Below are 20,223 nucleotides of genomic sequence, written 5' to 3'. Positions count from 1 at the left end.
GTTCAGAGGAAGGAGATTACCCGATATTAAAAGAAGAAGTCATTGCAGCAGTTAGCTCCTCAAAAATAGGAAAATCCTGGGAATTGATGGTGTTACAATGGAACTGATATGCGAAGGAGGTGACATCATCACAGACACCTTGCTAAATTTATTCCAGGACGTATGGAACACAGAGACTTGGCCTTCTGATTGGCGGACTTCTGTCCTTGTACCTATTCCTAAAAAGGGAAACAGCAATAAATGTAGCAACTACAAAACAATAAGCCTTATTAGTCATCCAAGCAAAATCCTGTGAAAAATACTATTGTCAAGAATTGAAAAGAAAATAGAAAGCAAACTATCAGATGAACAAGCGGGTTTCCGGAAGTCCAATCGACCATATTTTACAATACACATACTGGGTGAAAAATACATAGAACATAACAAAATAATCTGTCACAACATTTTAGACCTTCAAAAAGCTTTTGACTCAATATGGCATGAGGCATTATGGAAAATTTTAGAACATTATAGTATTGACAACAAAATCATTAAGATTATTAAATCGCTTTATTTCTCATCTGATATGAGAATTGAAATTAAAAATTACAGCAGTACCGTTCCGAGCAGAACGGGGTAAAACAGGGATGCATCTTGTCCTCTCTTCTTTTTAATTGTTTTTGGAATATGTCATAGATGAAGCTCTTCATGAATATGATACTGGAATAGTAGTTGATGGACTAAGAATAAATAATTTACATTTTGCAGACGATATCGATCTTCTGGCAGAAAGTGAAGAAGATTTACAAGAGATAACTAGCCTCGTTTTCGGAACATTAAAAAAATATGGATTATACATAAACCTACGAAAAACAAAAACAATGATAACCTCAAAATCAGACATTGAATTCTTAACGATACAAATTGGCAATAAACAAGTTCACTATCTAGGAAGCAAGTTGGGTCAAGATGGTTGTTCAAAAACTGACATTAAATACCAAATTGCTAAGGCAACCATGGCCCTACAGAAGTTAAAACCATTGTGGGGAGATAACAGAATAGCAATCACAACCAGACTAAGACTAATTGACACCTTGGTGAATTCTATCCTCTTGTATGGTTGTGAGGCCTGGATTTTATTGAAGGAAGGTGAGAGGAGAATCCTGTCTTCTGAAATGAAAACTTACAGAAGACTTTTGGGAATTCCCTATACCGCTCATGAAACCAATGAAAATGTCCGAAAACTGACTGATTCAATTGAAGGGAGAAGAAGGGAAAATATTCTGACAGTCATCAGAAGAAGCCAGATGAAATGGTTCAGACATGTGGAGAGGCTAATGGCATTCCAAAGCAAATACTAGAAGGAATCGTTCTGGGACCAAGGGTTAGGGGCCGACCTCGATTAAAATGGACTGATAACATCAAAAAATGGACAAATTCCTCCCTTTCTCAACTGATATCAAGAGCAAGAGACCGAGATGATTGGAGGGGGCTAACAAAGAACATCACCTACCAGCCATGAATGACCCAACGATCCATTTAGGGCTACGGGAGAGAAGAAGAAAACAGACTAACAAAATAGAGAAAGGAAGTAAATAAGAAAAAAAAAACAAGAAATAGAAAAGTATACAAAGTATATCTATTACAAGAAGAAAGCATTAAAATGCTATATCGATCATGATTAACAGATTACCTAAAAGAAGCCAAAATCAATGAAGATATTATTATTACAGCCTACTCCAAGAAGTCCATAGACTCAAACAAGGTCCTAAACATCATGTCAAAAACTATCCAACATTTGCGCAGTATATCTATCATACTTTGCTTTGAACTTCTTCAAAGTCATAGCACCCACAACACTCTGGCAACCTATTCCATTCATTCACTCACTACTCTCCAAGCAAAAAACCTAGTTCTAACACCCTTCTAACTACACTCTTATTCAGTTTCTATGGATGGTCCCTAGTTCTCCCACCAACACGTTTTGAAAAATTTCCTCTGAATTAATCTTGTAAAAACCTCTCAGTAATTTCTATCATGTCACTCCTTTCCACCTATCAATCAGTTTTAACACACAAATCTTCAACCTATTCTCGTAAGGTTCATTCCATACACCTTCTACCATCTTGGTCACTTGCCTCTGGATCCTCTCCACCTCCTCATCACCAAGAAATCCTGGCTCCCAAATATGCGTGCAGTAGTCAAGATAGGGTCTTATCAAGGCTCGACAAAGAGGAACAATAACCTGCTTGTCAAAGTATTTTTCAGTAACCAAATAATCTGATGAGCTGCTTTAGCCACTTTTGCTATGTGACCCCTAAACTTTAACTCCCTATCCACTAACACTCCCAAGTCCACCAATGTGGTACACAGCTGGTAATCTTTTCACCCCAAAATGCATAACCTTACAATGATATTGCTGGACATCCATTCTCCTTTGCTCAGTCTGCCACTCTATCCAAATCATCCTGCAAAATTTTGACATCATCTGTATTAACTATTGCTCCACCCAACATTGCATCATCATCAGCAAATAACTGAACAGTTCCTCTCAGATCGTTTCCTATATTATTAATGTACAAATTAAACAGCAGCGGTCCTAGAACAGAACCCTGTAGCATGCCAATAGTCACAGGCCTTCTTTTGGACTCTACTCCTGAAGAAACTACTCTGATATTTCTCCATAAACTACCCTGTTATTCACCTCTATATCCATCTCCAGTTAACTGATTAGAATTCCATGTGGAATCCTATCAAAGTCGTTTGCAAAGTCCAACAGTATCATTGTAAACCCATTACCTTTATCCAACTCAGCTGTCACTGTATTATAAAATGTGAACAAGCTACTGAGGCATGTCCCACCCCTTCACAAAATCATGCTGCCCCCACATACAGTATCCCATTTTCACCTAGCCATTGCTGTATTTTGCTCTTGACCAACTTCTTCAATACTTTGACAACTCCTGATATGCTGACTGGTCAGTAATTTGCTACATCAGTCTTGGATCCTCCTTTATGCAATAGAACTATTTTCTCCTCTTTCCATCCCCTCGAGACTAACTCAGAGTTGAGACTTAGATTAAACAATATGATCAAGGGTACCGAAAATTCTCTCACAGCTTCACGTAAAACTCAAGCTGGTATACCATCCAATCCCATAGCTGTATTCCCATTAAGGTTCTGTAATATGCTATGCACCTCCATTTCATTTACCTCTGTTCCTATATAAGCCTTTGGATCTCTGTTCCTGCAATATTACCACCTGGATGATATACTCTTGCAAAGTGTTTCACTTAGTAATTCTACTATTTCGACTGATTCAGTTACCTCCTTCCCATCAGCATTCATTAAAATCATTCTACCATATACATTCTTTCTTTTACTCGCAGCATATCAAAAGAACTGTTTGGAATTATGTTAAAGAGAGATGGTAAATCCCATTTTATTTTATAGCCGGGTACGAAACTCGGATTGAAATCCATCGAATCTATAGAGTTTCATGCCGAAAAAACTATTGGTGAGTCCAAGTGTAAGTAATCACTTGGGTAGCAACACCTTTTGGCTTATTATTGTTTGGAATTAACTTTAGCCGCATTGCTAACTTCCTTTCATGCTCTGCTTTTGCCTTTCTTATCACACTAGTTACCCTTCTATCCTGTGCTTTGTACTGTTCATGTGCCTGCTAGTCATCCTTCTCCTTAAATTCCTTCCACAATTGTTTATTTTTTTTGCAACTCCAGCTTAATGATCATATATTCATCCATTTAACTCCCACTCGATTTACTCTCCTGCAGTCTGCAGGAGAGTAAATGTTTTATGCAGTCTGCCATTACCTCCCTCAAACACTCCTTTACCACTTCCCTTGCACTATCAACATCCAGCCCTTGCAGTTTTACATGCCATGGCACCGATTCAAGCAATCTCCTAACCTTGTCATACTTACTAGCACTATAATTCCACATATATCCCATCTTAACTGAAATTTCCACATTTAACCACCTCCAAAGTCAAGATCATATGATCACTCTCACCAATTGGTGGCAAAGTGGTCATATTCGTTATAGACAAATTCTCAGATGCAATTACTAGATCCCATAATAAATTCCATCACATGCTGTCTCAGGTAATTATCCCTTAGTAACTGCATAAATTCCGTTTCTTTCCTCCTTTCAAATCTATTTTCCCATAATTGAAATTATTATTATTATTTGACACCTCCAATGAGTCCAAGTCTAATAATTACCTGTCCTCCACTCATCGAATCTATTTGCCAATGCATACTATCTCCATTATCTGTTAACCATGTCTCACTAATGCCAACAACTTTTGGCCAGGATGAACTAACCAATGCCAAAAATTCCTCCTGCTTGTTCTGAATGCTCCCGGCATTAGTGTACATAAAGTGAAAAAAGCCCCTTAGGTCCACTGCATATCCACTAAACAGCCCCCCCCCACACACACCACAAAAAAAAAAAAAAGATCTAATTTCCTTGATTCTGAACATCCACTTTCACTTCATTCAAAACACTTTTCCCTGTCTCCAAACACCAAATCCATTCAGATCCAAACCATCCTTCTTGTACAAGTCCCTTTGCCTGTCAAACTCGCTCCACATCACTCCTCCTTTCATATCATCTCTCAATGTCATACTTTTCTCCTTTCAAATCATTCATTCCAGTCAATATGATCATCTCTTTCACTTTACCCTTTTGTGCTCTAATAGCCTCACTAACATCATTAATTTTTGCACCCAGAAAGCATGATTTTGTCAATCTCTTGTCAATCACACCTTTTATGATTGAATCGCTGTGCAAGAGTCACTCCTTAATTTTTATCTCTGTCAAGCACTAATTTCTCTTATCTCTTTTCAGCTGACCCACTCGTCAGACGTTTCTGCATTTGCTCCAGCTCCCATTTCACCCTGTGTATCACTCCATGTAACCAAGCTATCTCCCTCATTACAGCCAACTCTTCATTCTTTACATCAGTCATACTATTCTTTCGTCCGACACTTTTACTCTCTCTCAGTTGTGTCGCATTTAATCTCTCTTTCAATCCTATCTGTCATTACATCACACACATTTTAAAGCATATTCTGAGTTCACCCACTACTTCAATCTCGTGACCTGAGATGCACTTTTGATCATTGCTCTCACAGCATTTTCGGCACACTTTCCCACCACTATCGCTTTCAAACCAAATTCCATTTGGCTTCAGTAATGCATACATTTCTCAGACATTGTGCTGCAAGAAGTCCCTTTGGCTAAATACTTTAAACAATGACTACTTAGATACCATTGTTCTGCTTCGCATAGGTGGCATGTGCTATGCTACGTAACTTACTGTGCAAAAGACTAAATTAACAATATTTAAAACAAAATTTTTAAATTAAAACTAATTAAAAAATTTTAACTCAATTTTTTAACTGATAATGCTATTTTTTTTAAACTAAACAACTTAGCTTTAGGAGCTCTTCGAATATAGTCATACTACAATACGCCACCTCACATATAGAAGAAGAATGGAAACTTTAAGAAAACAAAGATAATCTGTCAAGTAGCCTCTAAGTACTTCCAAAGAAAAATGAAATATTAAAAAGAAAAACCTTAGAAATTTGGAACACGGATATAGGTAGAAAATGCAAAATAAAAGAAAAACAAATGGCATACAAATCGTTCCTTCAAAAAGCATACAAAAGAAAAGAAATATACAAAAACAAAAGAAAAATAACTAAAAACCACAGTAAGAAAGCTCACCAAGATTCTTGGGACAGATTTATTAATAAAATGAATGAAAACATACATGGAAGACAAAACATAGCCAACGATATATTAAGGAAATTAAATAATGAAGAAAGAGATACAAGCACAAATCAACATAATACAAGAGAAACAATGAATAGAACATTATAAGAATTTATGATATGAGCCAAATTTAAACAGCAAACAATAATAAAGAAATCAATACTGGTATGAAGAACTAAAGTACCAATAAAGGTATTGAAAAAAAAAAAAAATCAACTGATGGAATAAATACAGAGCTTTGGAAATATGGCAGAGAATATTTACATTGCAAATTCTTAAAATTAATAAATAACCATTGGATGAAATGTGAGATTCCATCAGATTGGTTAAAAGCTAAAGTTATTGTTACACCTGATATCTTAGGAATATAGTATTCTCAGCTATCATGGTGTAACATGAAGAATAAATATCATAAATTAAAACCCCTGCAAAAAAAAATGAATTATTTAATGGAAAATTTCTTGCATCCAGTAAAATGTATAAAACGTAAGGGTTGTTGTTAAAGTAGCTGATAAAGGAAGGAATGTATTAATATTGTAATATGACTTAAAATAAGGAATTCTAACTAAATAAGTAGCTAACAAAAGAAAGTATAGATTATTATTGTAATACGATTAAAAATGAGAGAGTTAAGTAAATAAGTAGAAAGGGGTGAGTCATAAAATACGTTATGTGAGAGATTAAGTTATTAAGTAGAATTCATAGAAAAAGTTTGAAAGGGGATTAAGTCAGGCTAGCACAAGAAAAGCAAAGCTATCGCTTAGGGCCGATCCCCGGATTGAAACATTGAGAATGGGCTTGCCGATCAAATGACGTTTGGCGAGAAAACGCCACCCTAATTGGTCGATGATTAAAAAACAAGTAGAAGGAGGAGAAAGGAAGTAAGAAAAGGTGCCATTAGGAGAGCAGCTATAAAAGGGTTGGTAACCCCCACAGAAAAAAGGACACTTTTTTGGATAGTCGCTTTTGGCCTTGGAGTTTGGTTTTGGTTCCGGTGGAGTTCACGGGGTTTTCCTGAGTGGCGACAGGGGTGATATCTCCTCATCACAACACGGAAACGAAAGTGAGCAGAATTTCGATTCCCGTTTTCCCGAGTAGGAAGCAAAGGAAAAATTGCCATAGAGTCCTAGAGAAGGAGGGATCTTCTTTGTTTCGACGCTAGTGATAACTACGCAAAGCAGAAAGCTGTAAAGAGATCGATGTCCTCAGTGCTAATAGTAGAGCAAACATGTGTGTTAAAGTATTCCAGAGTTACGAGAAGTTATACCAGAGGTTCGTTTGGAAAAGAATAAAGGCCCATACGAAAAGCTCAAGAAATGTACTGTAAATCATAACCTATATTAGCTAGAAATTTGTCTGTGAAAAGTATCGTGATTCCAATATAGAACTGTTGAAGTTATACTAGGACTTTAGTATATGATAGAATGTGTTATGTGTAGATTGACTAGTGTTAAAGATTTGTGAATGATTAAGAGTCCTAAGGTATTTTTGCATGTCTGTTATATTGCACAAGATATTTAAATGACATAATTGTGTGTTAGTGCAAATAATGGTATAACGGAATAGTGTGAATTAAGTAATTACGTATCCTAAGAATTGAATGCCTGATGTAATGTATAAAATAATTGAAATGTCACAAGTATGTGTTAGCAGTGAATAATTTGTTAATCTACTTCAGTATGAATAATCAGATAGTGTGAATTGATCTAATTTGTTCACATCAGGTGAATTTATGAATTAATGTGTATGGCGGCATAATCACAAATAGCCATATTGCTTGTAATAATTTAATGTTAGTCTATGAGTATTTTAGTTTAGTATTTGAATTGTACCATGTTTAGAAACTTAATAAACCTTTTGTTCAATGATAAAAGAGTTGTCTGATGTTGCTAATCCAATGCACCGCTTAAAAATCATCGTACCTAATCACGTGGGAAATTTAATATTGAGGAAAGAGATTAAGAGTCACAACTGCAATAATATTTAAATACTAAGAGATATATTCGAGATTGACTTTCTCCCTATTTATGACAACATAAATGGTGCAGTTGATAACCACTTGAAAATATTATACTTAGTCACGTGGAAAATTTAAGTTGAGAATCGAGTTAAGTGTCACGACTGCAATAGTTACACTTTCAGATATATTTGAGTTCTTTCTCCTTGTTTATGTATGAAATATCCTAAACTAAATATCCCAAAAGGCGCAGTATAAATACAAATATTAGGGGTACTACAGGGAGCAATAACTTAGATATTGGTATAAGTTTTGGTAAAATCTCAAGCATTGAAGTTAGAAGAATATAGATAAAAGGAATTTGTAAGATTAGAGTAGAAATCGTAAATTGGGACACAACATTATATCGACGAGGGTGGTCTGAAAAGTTCTCGGCCTCGACCACAGATGGTAACACTATCAGCACAATTTTTTTTTTCTAAGTTGGCACATCTGTCATAAGCATCCATGTGAAATTGCAAGTCATTCTATTAAGTAGTTTGTTTAATACAGCTGTCTGAAGCAAAAGTGTTATCTTATCCCTTGAAATGGATAAAACTGAGTATCGTGTGGTTGTAAAATTCTTTGTAAAAGAAGGTTTAAAGGAAAAAGAAATTCATTCGAAGTTCATTGAAGTTTATGGGTTCTCTTCTCCTTCGTTTTTGACAATTAAGAAATGGGCTGTAGAGTTTAAATGTTGCTGTACCAGCCTTGAAGATGAATCACGTGAAGGACGTCCAAAACGTGTAACACCACCAGAAATCATTGATCAAGTGCACAATATGGTATTGGGTGACTGACAAGTCAAAGCGCATGAAATTGCTGAGACTATAGGCATTTCAAAAGAACATGTATGATATATTTTGCATGAAGAATTGCAAATGAAAAAGCTTTGCGCAAGATGGGTGCCACACTTTCTCACAGCAGATCAAAAACACACCCGCAAGGAAATCTTTGAACAGTGCTTGGAGCGATTCAACAAGAATAAACTGATTTTATGCATTGATTTATTACTATGGATGAGACTTGGATTCACCATTACACACCAGAATCCAAACAGCAGTCAAAACAGTGGACAGAAGCCGGTTGTTCAGCGCCAAAGTCTGTTCCATCAGCAGGAAAGGTCATGGCATCGGTGTTTTGGGATGATAAAGGCATTTTTTTTTATTAATTATCTTGAAAAGGGTAAAACAATAACTGGGGAATATTATTCTGATCTTTTAACCAGACTAGAGGAAAAAATTCATGAGAAAAAACCCAGTTTGCAGAAGAAAAAAAAAAATCATATTTCATCAGGACAATGCACCTGCCCACAAAGGTGTTTTGGCAATGGGAAAATTAAGGGATCTGTACTATGAATTGTTAGAACATCCACCCTATTCCACAGTTTTCGCTCCCTCTGACCTCTATCTTTTCCCAAAACTAAAACTCTTCCTTGCTGGTCAGCGTTTTTCTTCGAATCAAGAGGTGATTGCAGCTGTAGAGAGGTATTTTGCAGATCTTACTGAGAACCACTACGGGGATGGAATAATAGTGCTGGAGCATCACTAGAATAAATGTATTAGTCTTAAGGAGGGTTATGTTGAAAAATAAAAATAATTTTGAAATTATAAATTCGTTTTTCCATTATCAGGCCGAGAACTTTCCAGACTACCCACGTATGTACATAAACAACATTATAGATCTTTATGAAAGTACCACTGCTGTCCTCAAATAAGTTCACTGCAAAAATTAAAGTAATATTTGTTTTTTATTTTTAAATTATAAATTCGTTTTTTTTTCATTGTTAGGCCGAGAACTTCTCAGACCACCCTTGTATATTTAAGAAAGTAGACAAAGATGACTATAGAAATTACAAAGGAATCAGTCTATTAATTAGAGGTTACAAAATTTACGGTAACACTTGGAAATATTGCAAACAATTGTTCAGAAGAACAAAATGGTTTCAGACATGGAAGATCGAGTATGGACAATACTTCTGTGTTTAAACAAATTACTGAAAAAAGATGAGAATTTAATTTCGAGACTCACATGGCCTTTATAGATTATGAGAAAGCTTTTGATAAAATAAACAGAAAAAAATTATGGAATATAATAAAAAAAAACCAAGTATATCCATTACATTTGGTACAAAGTTTATATAAGATATAAAAATTGAGTTACAGTTAGGTAATAAATTAACAGAAGAGATTGACAGAGATGTAGCTTATCTCCAATTCTATTCAACATATTATATTGAAAAGATTATTAAAATATGGAAAACAACAATAAAAGAAGGTATCCAGTTAACCAGAAGAACTGTTATGAATACAATACTGCAACCAGATGATCGGATTACATTACATTACAAGACAATGATTCTCAAAAATCAATTTATGAATCAAACAAAATAAGCCAACAATACAATGTAAATTTTCGCAAAAGAAAACAAAAGTAATAATGGCATTTAAAGGTCAAGATCATGTTAGATCCAAAATAGTCAGAGAAAATAAAATAACAGAACAGGTGATAGTTTCATTTAGGCTGCATAACAACATATCTAAAAGATAAAGATATGGATGGAAAAATAAGGAACTTTCAGATAATCTGTGGAACAATTAAAAGGACACAAGAAAAAAAGTTACATCAAATATACTGATAAAACATGTTGAAAAACCTAATAAATATTTTTAATCAACCTCTGTGATTCTTCATTTGCTGTTACTAAATCCAAAGTCTAAATTCATCCTAAGGATAGCTCAAATACATTTGACTCAAGGGACTAGAAACTGAAATTTTGATGAATACTCTTTACCACTACCTTAAGAAATGATGAGGTAACAAACTTACTCAAAACCTTATCTTGACCTGACTTTAGTAGTCCAAAAGTCAGGTCAAGAAAAACAACATGAAATCTATTTATGGAGAAATATGCAAACGCTTACATCTATTATCCTATAAAACTCAGAGCCTGGTAAAGATTTCATTGTCAAGCCTAACAACAGAGGATCAAAACAATGATTACATATTTATATAACATCCATCCCAGAATGCAACTCGTGTGAGAAATGAAACAGAATCCCCATAATACTTTTTTAGATGTACAGGTTGGCCTATAAAAAGATGGGCTTTTCTACAGCATGTTCCATGAAGCATGTATAAAGATCAAGATTTAACAGACTCTGTTTCAAAAAAACATATAGGACACCACTTGCATGCCATGTCACACCACTATCATCATCTTATGGAAAGTTATCAGCTTTTATGCTAACTGATACCTGAATATTAGTTAGCCTTTATGTTAATGTGACTGATAAATTTGTGGACATACCATGTAAGATATTTAAGATGAATTATACTTAGAGAATTTTCAGAAAACAAATATTATTTAGCAAACAACACTTTAATCTGCAAAAACTGGTGGCTAAAAGTTTTGATTATTTGTTATTTCATAATTACAATAATTTCATAAAAATTGTGAACTGCAAAGTAAATATTAGAAATATTTACTTACTAACTGGTCAGCTAAAAGAAGAACTGTTTTTAGACTAAACTTGCGATTGCAAAAATTAAAAAGATCTTCTAAACTTGGTCCCAAAAGTTCCATCACCATTACATTATAGTCACCTTCTGATCCACACCATTTAATAGTAGGAATACCCACTATAAATAACATTAAAAAATAATAAATCAATAAAATAATTAAAGCATAGCCAATGTAATAATGTTAAATATAGGAATATTGTTCAGTTAAGACTAGTACCTCACTATCTGTGAAGTAATAACTTTTGTTTGTGTCTACATAAGTTAGAAAACTGCCAGAATGGCACAGATACTGTTAATTATTTGTGCAAAGCAAGTCTAATATTTTTGCTTAATCATGTAAAATAACATCCAACAAGCTAATGTGACTGCTATTAATTTGACTTTGCATTTCACTGGAAAACAGCAGAAAGCATATCATAATGCACTTAGTGCTTCATTTCTATACCATTTCGTTTCTATAGAATAATAATGTATATTATGGGAAGTAAATCCAAATGTTTGCATATCTATATATGGTAACCAGCCTTGGAATGAGAACGATCCTTCGTCATGAAGGATCATTCTCATGTCTAATCACATTCAATAAATTACAATATCTACTTCTGTATTTTTGCTTGATTTTATACTCTCTGATCTATGCATTACCAAGTTAATGTTCCGTTTTTAAGCAGTTCAGAGAGGTGCTGGCTGCTATGTAACCAACTAATCACAAAGATAAATGCGATTTAGTAGTTAATACAGCACTATGTGATCATTTTAATCCATTCAGATATTATTGCCTATAAAAAGCATTTGTTAGATTGACCTTTTTTTGGAACATTGTAGAAATGAGTTTACAATGCTCATGATAAGACTTATAAAGCCTTTTTATTGTTGCATGAGCACAGATGAAAAATTTAAAGTTTGCTCTTTCTCTCAGACTAATAAGAAACAAATCTCAAAATATAAATAATACAAAAATTGGGTCAAAATTTGGTAGATTGAGTGCATATTTTCAGTTTACTTTACAAAGCACTGAAAGTGGGTTTAGTACTTTGCTCTCTTCCTACATATACGCTTGCTATGAAAATTCACCTGTTTGAACTAGAAGCAGCTTAGAGAAGGAATCAAGCAGATCTGAACCTTTTTTTTATAATGTATCTGAGAGAAAAAAAATCACTGTAATACAGTTAAGCTTACTGTAATAATGCTTACTGCAATAACAGTAAGCAGAATAACATTAAGTGGACAGTCACTGTACATACTTGATTATTTTGATGAAAGAGGTGTGTGTACAGCACACTCTGTTTTGGCTGTCATAAGAAGAATATTTGAATGGTCTTGATCAAAAATCTTAATTCTTTACAATTTTTTTTAAATTACAAATTTAATTACAAATCACATTAAAAGTCAAATGCAATAACTCATATGATATGCTATATGATATGATTTCCACTTGTTACTACATTCCAGACAAATATCTTTGCCAATTTGTCCCCTGAAAAGAGGTTAACAAGGGAGAGGGGGGGGCCAAGCTGCACTTGTAATCAAGGGAGATCAGTTAGCACAGCAGTCCGTGTGGCTAGCCTAGTGGCTATGCACTTCGCAACCATATGCCTGGGGAATTAGTGTCCTAGGTTCTATTCCCATCGACGATGTGAGGAGCTTAAGGATCTTCCTCAGCCATAGCCAACTTAGCCGGTCTTGGGCGTGAATAGCAGGGTTTTTTCTGCCAGTTTATCTGGGGTTTTTCGTCCTGCAAGCAGTCAAACCGGTCCTGTGAACATACAGGCTAGTCATAGGATACAGTACTTAATCCCTCATTAGGAGGGGCTCAACCAGTCCTAAGGGGAGGTTGAGGAATGGAGAGAATCCCACACGAATAAATAAATAGTTAGCACAGTGGGAATCAGAAAACATATAGCCAAATATTATGTTTGTTCCTGTACATGCAATTTTCAGCATTCCAGACAGCCATGAAAGATAGCAACCAGTATCACAATTTTCACATAATAGCATTAAAGCAAACAACCAAGATGGAAAAGTAAAGAGAAAAAGGCAAAAAACTTAACACAATTCATAAAGCCAGCTTGTAGGATGTTGCATGTTGTGTAGCTCAGTGTATTTTAATTTCCACAAACTCCTGAGTGCCTGAAGAAATCTAAGGATATTTCTGAATTACATAAATTACCATATGTCTTTCAGTAAACAAAAAAATTTGTTGCTTAGTAAAACAAATTTTTAACATGGTATATATAAAGAATAATTCTGTGAGAAAAAGTGAACTTTCATTAATTCCAAGTAATCTCTAAACTTTCAGAAGATGCTTGGAATTTTTTATTCATTCTAATTTTAGTAACACTGGCATTAGCTGGATAGTCTGCTATTAAACTGCTATTGGCATTCATGTAGTTCTGGCAATAAAATATCACATATGAAACTAATCTTTATATACCAAATTTTTATTTTTCACAAATCAGAGAACAATGACTTTGCATTATCTTATTTTAAATATTTTAAAGTAATTTTAATTCATGAACAGTAACTTATTTATACATGACATCACAGCCATGCAATCTTTGTTCTGTGAGGGAAGGACCTGAAAGGTTGTGATAATCACTATGAAAGAATTGAGGTAGAATCATACAACTTACGCATTGTTCTACATATTCTCCACAAAGTGTTATACACTTGTCACAATGCTGCATCATTTGCATTCCTCTGAGGAAAAAATTCTTTCCCTTGTTGCACACAACAGTCATTTTTGTTCTAGGTGTTTCAGAACTTTTCAGCTCTCCCCCCCCCCTTGTATTCTTGGTATAGCAACGTTCATTTTGTGGTAGCAAACTGGCGGTCGAGGAATAGTATATATGCTTTAACCAACACGTTGTGGGTTTGAATCCTATCTTGGGCATAGAGGCTGGTGAATGTCTTTAGATAGTTAATGATTTTCACTGTCTTGCATGAGCCCACTGTCTTGCTTATTGAAACAAAGTTTCATGTCAGGATTTTGAGATTACTTAAATCTTAGCCCACCAATTTATGACCTTTTGTGGATATGATTCACATAAAAAGTCAGTGGATCCTCTTTCGCTGGGTTTAACTAATATCAATATGGAAGCATTTGAAGATAAAGCCCTTAGAAACATATCTGTGAGCCAAGCTATGAAAAGAATATATCAACGAGGTGCTTTTTAGTATGGAGTTATAGTCTACAAGCACTAATTTTTGCTTAATATCAACAACCAACAGTCCACATACTGCTGGACTAGTCAAATTGTTCAACTTCCTTTCCTGAATATAACTAAGCAGATTGCCTGAAAAGCTAAATATTTATAATAAACAGATACCTTCATGATACTTCACACCATTATAAATTTCACAAACTAGGCATCATATCAGCATCGAACATGTGCTCACTGTCCCTATTAATGATGATGTCAGTCAAATAATTCTTTAATAATGCCGTTCTACAAAATGGTTATAACAAAGAACATCTTAAAACTTTTTTCCAACTGACAAAACTAAATGTCCCACCTAACAATGAAGAAATTAAGGTTATATTTCTCTCCTCTATATTGGCTCCATTACTATCAAGATAGCCAGAATCAAAGAATTTAAAATCAAAACACTATTCATTCCACTAAAATGCTTGAAGTTTGTTGCCTATGATTGGATTGCAATATCCCATACTCCTACTAGAAGACCAAAAAAATTATAAGGCAATTTAAGAACATGCCAGAAACAGAATAGAAATTCTAATCTACATGTACTACCTTCAGTCAATTCAAACGAAAAGCTAGCATAAGGATAACAGGTGACTCTGGAATGTATAAGAAATCCTACACCACTGGCACGGCAAGACAAAGAAAAATTGGGATCTGCAGAGAACGTGTTTGATTCCATATGAGTAAATAGAAATCAGAATGCTAATTTGTACACAGATTGATTCTGAGCAATGATCCATCTACTTCACAAAAGCCTGCATGTGTGCATAAGACACACATGAGCAAGCTCTTTCAAATAATCAGAATCCTATCTAATACTATAATGTTAATACTGGGTTATTCATGTAACATCTTTATAAAACAGCTTCTTTAAGTATTTATTTTACACACCTGAAGTCTTCCGTAATAAGGATGAAAGCAGTCACATCTGCTTATATATTCTGTCATTTCCTTCTGGCTTTAGTCAAATTATTTCACACACTCACAATGTTAAAATTATTATTTATTGTGCAATATGAAATATTAATATGTCAAAACGCTGATGACAAAATCCAAAAGTTGAAAAAAATCTTAACTGCAAAAGCCAAATATTCACAACAGCTTTGCAACACTTTTCATTAATTAAAAATTATGTATAAGATTTACATACCACCACCTTGCATCATCTTGTAAAATTTGCTTTCTATATGCAACTGTGGATGTTTAGTTTTGATGCATTCTAATTTTATAGCTACTTCTTCTCCTGTTGTTATATTAGTTCCTTAAAAAGAAAAGAAAAAAAAAAGAAGTACTTTACATCATATAAATAACATAAAAATTAAGGAAAAAAATAATATACACCAGTAAAAGGCCACAAGCAATACAAAGTGACAACTATAACTACATTGTACCAAGAACAATAAAATATTTTAATAATTTAAACATTTAAAATTACTTTATCTAGCTCCAAACATGAAGCACTATTAACAATCATTTACCAAAGAAAGTTTACAAAACAAACAAAAAAAAATTAACATTTTATTTTGATTCCACGAATCTCTTTCTTTCTCAGCAATATTTATATTAGTAAGTTACACAACATTAAGGTCTATGATTAGACAAATGTGATAATAAGCATGACTTCTACCCCCACCACCACACACAACTATTTTGTTTTGTTGTTTACAGCTAAGCGAGAAATTTATAACAGCACATTTTTCACTTTTTAGGATTTTTTTTTTTTTTTTTTTTTTTTTTGTTGTTTGTTTGAAACATAGAACAGTTGCAATTTAAAAATATGTCTTCGATGCTTGAAGCATGTTGCTGAAATATATAATTTTGGCAACATAAAATATCAGCATTATAAAGCACCTCAAGAGAGCCTGAGAACTCACTGAGGAAACTTTTTTTTTGACTCATTTCTTTAGTTACTCATTCCTACATATCTTTTTTGAATATTAAAGAAGGTGGCCTGGAACAAACATTAACCCATTCCACACACTCACTGCACACCTAAAGAACCTGGGCCTCGTGTATCTTGACTACATCCCTAACTTCCAGTTCTACCCTCACCTGGCATAAGCTGCTAAACCAACTTATCTACATAGTATGATCCTCTTACTAACTTGTATGTTTCTATAATATCTCCTCTCCTGAGTCTATCCTCAAATCTAAAGACTGCAATGTTCTCACATATGGTTTCAGAGGCCAGTAATCATCTAATTATTTCTGCTGGATCTTTTCAGTTCTCTTTCCTTGGACTCTACATGACATATCTGCACATGAGTCCATGTGTGGTATTATCAAAGCCTTGTCAAGTGGCAGAATAACTCTTTTTAATGTTCACTTTTTTTGTTCACTTCAATAATGCAGCTTCTAAACTTTAATTCTCCATCCATTAGAATCCCTCCAAGTCTCTAGCTTCATTGACTACTTGCAAAATTCTATTAACATGATACTTTACCAGCAACGTCCTCCAATGTCTGCTCATAGCATCAGTCAATTCAAGTCAGCCTAAAGGGACTGTTTGAGATATGTCTCATCACTCATTCTAACTTAGCATCATCAGCAAGTAACTGGATATCACTTTAGATCTTATCTCCAATACTGTTAACATACTTCTTTCAACATACATATTTCAAGTACAGAACACTTTGGTACTCCACTGATCATTCTCCTATACTCAGCACCTCCATACATCCCTTTCTGATATCTTAATTCAAGCATCCTCTTATCCATGTTAAGGGTATTTTGCATACTCATTCCTTTAAGTTTAGGTAATAACCTCACTGTAGAATCCTATCAAATGTTTTGGAAAAATCCAGAAGTATTAATATTCATTTACCTTATTGGTATATATATTCATGAATATATTGGTGTATGTATATATATATATATATATATATATTCATGGTATATATATTCATTTACCTTATTCATTTCTGAATAAGGTAAATGGATAAGTGGTGAATAGAACACATTACCAGAATGTTCTGCAAATACTCAGTGTTAAGGATTTTAAGGTTCATTATAATAAATAAGCTGTTGATTGATATAATAGCAGTAGTGCAATACACTGTCATCCTGCTGACTTTGAATAACAAGAGTGCAGTGTAATTATACCCAGATAACAAGGATGCTTTTAAACAAATAGCAGGTATCCAACTGAAAACTTCAGAAACATTTTACTTTCAATATGTTTTAACAATACATTACTGCTGCTCTAGGGTTGTGTATGTGTGTGAAGTTAAAATGTATACTAACAAGAATAACTTCTCTAAATCTTTTCCCTCTCTTCCATGATTGGTTCACAAATTTGAAATTTCTAAAGAACTGAATTTCAAATATAAGTCCAACTGAGATAATTCTTTATAATTTTTATAGTAATAATAATAATAATACACAAAATTGGTATACAGCCTTATAACTGATGATTACAGAAAAAGGGTGATCTAAATGCACTTTCCACTTGGAGGAGAGTGAATCAATAAGAAGCTGTTAATTAATGTGACTGCTTGCTGTTGAAAAGCATTTAGGAGTTTAAAGAAGTTTCTGAGTGTTGCTGGAATTACAGCCAAAGCTAGCAATAAGGCTGTGCATTAAGAGACCATAATACACCAGTGCAATGTACTGTCTGTTAATTATATTAAGTTTGTTTCACAGTATAAATAAGGATAAATAATTTCTGCAAAGAAACCCTATCAGTCCCATGTGAGACTGATAAATTATCTAATGAAAGGTTACTTGCATCCTAGATTGTATTTGAACCCAGGTCTTTCCCACCAAAGGGCATCTTCAATATTGATAGAGAGGAAGTTTTTAGATCCATTATTCTACATATTCCCCACAAAGTGTTATACACTTGTTACAATGCTGCATCATTTGAAATCCTCTGAGGGGAAAAGTTAGGGAAAAAAAATTTCCCTACAGAATACCATGGCTAGATAATCTAGGACTTGTTGAGCCTCAAGTTACTATTTTCTCAGGACTACACAAAGAGCAGTACCACCATGTGAACTGCATTTCCATGCATATCACCATGAAATGCATGACTTTCATGCATTTCAATATTCTAGATCACTTATAATCACCTTTAAGTAACTGTATCATCTTTAATTTGCTCTGCATTTATATATATATATATATATATATATATATATATATATATATATCTTCATTTTTAAAATATAGTTTAGTGCCAATGACATTTGTTTGCTCTTCTAATTTAATTTAGAACTCTCACATGTGGTCTCCAATCTTTGATTAACTACAGTCACTCCTTTTTATGTCTGGGTTCAATTTCAAAGATCCTGTCAGAGGTCAGAAATCACTATATGAATCATAAGGATAAGTTAACATATATACTGATCTAAAATGAGTGGGTTAGTTTTTCTTTGTTATATTTTTAACTAATTTTACTCTTTATTTATAGTGAAAAGAGCTTCTATAGCTCAGTCAATATAGACAAAGCCCTTTATCTGGTCTATTTCAATGAAAGGTGAGTTAGCTGGTCTCATTATGAGATAGTGGGTTTTTTCTTTCTTCAAAGTTAGCAGAAACTTGGGGGTTTTGTCAGCCATCCTACCCCTGAACAGGCAAACTGGCCTCGTGAACACACAGATTATAGTCATGAATATCGCCCTTGTAATAAACATGTGGAGAATGAATATTTCTTTCTCCATGTGTTTATTATTATTAACTGGCCCACTTATTAGAGACCTGAAGTGTCTTGAAAAATTTCATTGTTTGGTCTCTAAGCAGGGTTTCCAGACTATGTAAAAATAAATTTTAAAAAATACAAAAAAATATATAAAACTGATAAAAATAGAAAGAAAAAAAAAAAATCCTTAATCCACCCATGGTACAAGTGTATAGGTTTACTAATAACTTTTTGTGGGTGGGAAACATGCAGATACAAATTCCGGAATTGTAATAAAGCATTCTGATGGTTGTTTGCCATATCATAAATTGGGGAGGGTTTAGGCTCATCTTTGGGGAGGTGACAATAGGAGCGAGCATCTTTAAAAATATGTACATTATGTCCAACTCAGTCTGCATAGTTTGCCTTTTCTTTTCTGCATAAATTTCTGGAACTGTAGCAAGCAATTGCAGATTGCATTATTCTGACCACTTTGATAAAATCTCTCCAATGTTGGGATCCATTTCCTCAAACAATGAACTGTCTTATTAAGAGAGGCAGGCACCTCTGCCAATTTTTGCACTATAAACTATTTTGAGGGGTTTGGCTTCTTGTTCTGCTTTTCCCCCCCCTCTCTTTTTCTTTCTCTGCTTCTAGCTTTATAAGGTCTTCATTTGACAGCTCTTCTTCCAAAGCTTCCACCTACCTGCTCTACTTTTTAATTTTCAACCTCTAACTAGAAATAAGCACTACTATCCTGTCAACAGTCTCTTGTAAGGCTTTGTCTTTGTTGAATCCTGTGAATGTATGACCATGTATTTTCAACAGCTTCTTCCAAGAATCATTTTCAGTGCAGTGACACTATTGCTGTCACCTCACTGCATCTAAATTCTTTGCACAATAAAAGATATTACATTCCTTCCAGAAATCTGAGGTTCTGCCAGACTGGTTGGCTGAGAGTGGTTAGTGTATCTACTCTCCAGCCAAAAGGATGCGGGTTTGAATCCCATCATGGGCATGGGTGTTTGTCTGTGAAAATACTAGTGGTGGTGGGCGGTAAATGCCGTTGGTGTAGTTGCGGTTCATTGTGATTGG

The 20,223-nt window shown here is 34.2% G+C and overlaps 1 protein-coding gene across 1 annotated transcript in view; it reads right to left on the bottom strand.

The window, feature by feature from the left end:
- Positions 1-20,223, bottom strand: part of LOC150108988 (casein kinase I-like) — a 129,008-nt gene that overhangs the window by 74,469 nt on the left and 34,316 nt on the right. The window contains exons 2-3 of the mRNA XM_090411213.1: positions 15,661-15,771; positions 11,273-11,421 (exon numbers count right to left, since the gene is read on the bottom strand). Of these exons, the coding sequence (XP_090267339.1) occupies positions 11,273-11,421; positions 15,661-15,771 (260 nt within the window). The remainder of the gene's footprint in view (positions 1-11,272; positions 11,422-15,660; positions 15,772-20,223) is intronic.

This window comes from Typopeltis vanoorti, chromosome 2, assembly GCF_054136105.1.
Source record: "Typopeltis vanoorti isolate ZY-2024b chromosome 2, IOZ_Tvanoo_1.0, whole genome shotgun sequence".
NCBI lineage: Eukaryota > Metazoa > Arthropoda > Arachnida > Uropygi > Thelyphonidae > Typopeltis > Typopeltis vanoorti.
The sequence above is the reverse complement of the archived record's forward strand: the minus strand, read 5'-3'. Positions and strand labels throughout refer to the sequence as shown.